Genomic DNA, 3098 nt, shown 5'->3' with positions numbered 1-3098 from the left:
TTCTTTGAATTTCATGCTTGTAGTGCCATTGAAATCTTAAAATGTGATAATCTCCTTTACTATAATTTATCTAATTTGCATTCAATTAATTTTTGAATTATTTAATTTTCTTATAACTTGTAAACTATAAAGTTTAACTTCATTGAAAAAAAAATAAAAAGAGTACACCAACAAGTAAAGGTTAAAATTGGGGATATAGATCCAAACTTCGATTTGTTAAACGGGGTAACCCAAATCTAAATTTTTCAAATCAGGTTGTCTGATTGAATCATTTATTGACAACTTTAATTTAGATTTTTGATCAAATTGATCCAACTCGATAATCAAATTGAGGAAATAGCGCCCAATTTCAAGCTTTTTCAAGCCAAATGTTAAATTTGAACACAAGTATTAAATTTATTTTTTATTGAGTGAGATCAAAGTAAAATATTCTTGTTAAAATTTGATCAAAAAAAATTTCGTGTCAAATCAAGTCGTTACAAACCATCATTTTGTTCTTGCAGGGGGTGCGTTATTTGAGTTAAACCGGTACTAATAGGTGTAAATACTTGCTAGGTGATCTCAAGTTATAGTTTTACGAACACAACATTATTTTTTTGAATATTTAGATCAAATAAGGCAAATTCACACAAACATCACATACATAAGACTCAAACCCAATTTATTTTTGTTGATAGTCTAAGCTCTCAATCAACAGACTAATGAGAGCTGCATAGGTATAGCATTATTATGATTTTCTTTTTGTTCTTTAATGTAGGCGCTGCTTGTCATATCTTACAACTAAGATCCCCCATGACCTTTAAGTTATCTTTCTCATGTGAAAATAATAATATATTATTAGATAAAGGCCACTAACTTGTCCTCTTATGACTCTTGGACCACCAATCCTGCATTTAGTGAAGGGCATGGCTCTTAGGTTCCTTCTTGAAAACTTTATAATTTCTTATTTCTTTGCTTGATACATGTACGCTATATCCACACCTACCTAATGACTAGCTCTTAATTATAAATGAACAAGCTAATCTCCATCCAATTCCATCACTCTTACTGAGAAGAAAGAAACAAATGGCTAACAGCTAAAATCCTATTCACCTCCTCTTCTCATCTCTCTCTTTTAGTTCCAACTAAAGGCCAAATGGGAGGAACTCCTCCCTGCGCTTCCTGCAAGCTGTTAAGAAGGCGCTGTGCTAAAGACTGCATCTTTGCTCCTTTCTTCCCTTCAGATGAGCCCCAAAAGTTTGCTATTGTTCACAAGGTCTTTGGAGCCAGCAATGTCAGTAAGATGCTTCAGGTCTCTCTCTCTCTCTCTCTCTCTCTCTCTCTCTCTCTCTCTGTGCTATTTTTCTTTCTTCTTCTGATTTTCTAGTAAAAGTTTCCCTTAGCATGCTTGTGACTGGGGATTATAGCTAAGCCAAGCTGATTCATGGGTTGACATGAGCTCATATCAAAGAACAGTTCAGGAGACAAACTTATCAGGCAAATTAGTCATTTTTAAGCTGGTTTCAACTAGACTTAACGGTTCACAAACCAGCTTATTTTAATAAAAAAAACTAATCTAATTTATATATATTATAATTAAATGGTTTTTGATCGAATTATAGAAAACTTCAGAAGCACAGTTCCTCTTATTCTTTATGTTATCTCTATAAAATTTTTCTTAGTTCTTCCACAGCAGCTCCTCAGATTGGTTTTGATATCTTGACTTTTAGAAATGAGATGAGCTGCTTGAGAGCAAATCAGGCTCTAATTAGAATTGTCTCGCCTATCTTCTATCTGTGAGAAGATTAATGAAACTGAACTTGAGACCATCCTGGAACATTTATTAAAATAGACTAAAGCGTATATATAAGTAGGACATTTTATTGGTAAAAAGAAGATTAGATGAAATAAATAGTCATATGATAGTATTACCTCTTTTCTCTCCCTGAGTGCCAATTCATGTTGATTTTTTTCTTAATCCTAAATTTAAACAAAAAAAAATTGTTTGACATTGACGGTCCATTTGATCAACAGTTTTTTTAGACTTTTGAGCAAATTAAAGACAAACTCATATACGCAAGTTTCAAATCCAAGAGCTCTTTATTAGTAACAAAAGCTCCAACTAATAGATCGAGATGAGCTGCAACAAATTGAGCTATTTTTTTATAGCTAATATAATTCTATTTGGCTATAACTTTCATTTTTTTTAATAATTTATGATGGAAAGAAATCTCTTACAATCAAAATCTCTAGAAAGGAGAGTTGTTCTTGGATTTTTTAAAAAGAAAAAAAAATCTATAATATTCATAATAAATTCTTTAAAAATCTATTTTTGCACAATAATTCTATAGCTATTTTTACAAATGACATTGTTGTCCCAAACGCACCTAAGAGAAAGAATAAGAAAGAATTTTAATCTCTGATCATTTTCATTTGATCCTCATCAAAACAGTTTCTTTTTTCAGGATCTCCCTTTCCAACAGAGAGCTGATGCTGTAAGCAGCCTTGTCTATGAAGCCAATGCAAGAATAAGAGATCCTGTATATGGCTGCGTTGGTGCAATCTCCCAGCTGCAAAACCAAGTTAAGCAACTTCAGATGCAGTTGGCCATGGCTCATGCTGAGATCTTATGCTTTCAGATGCAGAATGATTCTTCTTCCTTGGTAAATCCGCAGCTCGGAGTCGATGACGACAGTGATGACAATAAATCCTTCTTGCTGAACAATAACATGATCATGGCCAGTATTCCTCAATCCATGAATTTCTCTTCTTCCAGCAGTGTGTTTCCTGAGTCTCTCAAGAGAGAATCCCTTTGGATATAGCAAAGCACTTCAATAATTTACTGTGCTAATGAGGAAATATGGATGCAAATTTTGAGATACTCTAAATTCTGGTTTAAAAAGTTTTATAACTACTTTAGTTTTGAGTCATTTTTCTCGAAAGTCTTATAAAGATAGAGTGAAAATAAAAAGCAATAACATAGGCTTCGTTTGGTTAGGCTTTCTTACCACTTTTCAAAACAGCTTTCTACTGTTTTGAACAGCTTTCTACTGTTTTGAAAAGAGGTAAGAAGGTCATCTCAAATGAAGCCTTACTCTTAATACTACTAATGTGAGTTT

At 32.8% G+C, this 3098-nt stretch overlaps 1 protein-coding gene across 1 annotated transcript; it reads left to right on the top strand.

Annotated features, from left to right (window-relative positions):
* Window positions 1–1060: 1060 nt before the first annotated feature.
* On the top strand, window positions 1061–2833 carry LOC110112954 (LOB domain-containing protein 12-like). Its single transcript, XM_020845359.2, has 2 exons — window positions 1061–1291; window positions 2445–2833. Exons 1-2 carry the CDS (start codon window positions 1136–1138, stop codon window positions 2799–2801), a joined length of 513 nt encoding a protein of 170 aa, XP_020701018.1. The 5' UTR covers window positions 1061–1135; the 3' UTR covers window positions 2802–2833.
* The last annotated feature ends 265 nt before the right edge of the window (window positions 2834–3098 follow it).

The sequence above is a fragment of the Dendrobium catenatum genome, unplaced genomic scaffold (genome assembly GCF_001605985.2).
Source record: "Dendrobium catenatum unplaced genomic scaffold, ASM160598v2 original_scaffold_61322, whole genome shotgun sequence".
Classification (NCBI taxonomy): domain Eukaryota; kingdom Viridiplantae; phylum Streptophyta; class Magnoliopsida; order Asparagales; family Orchidaceae; genus Dendrobium; species Dendrobium catenatum.
Note: the sequence above shows the minus strand (reverse complement) of the source record. Positions and strands in the feature narration are given on the sequence as shown.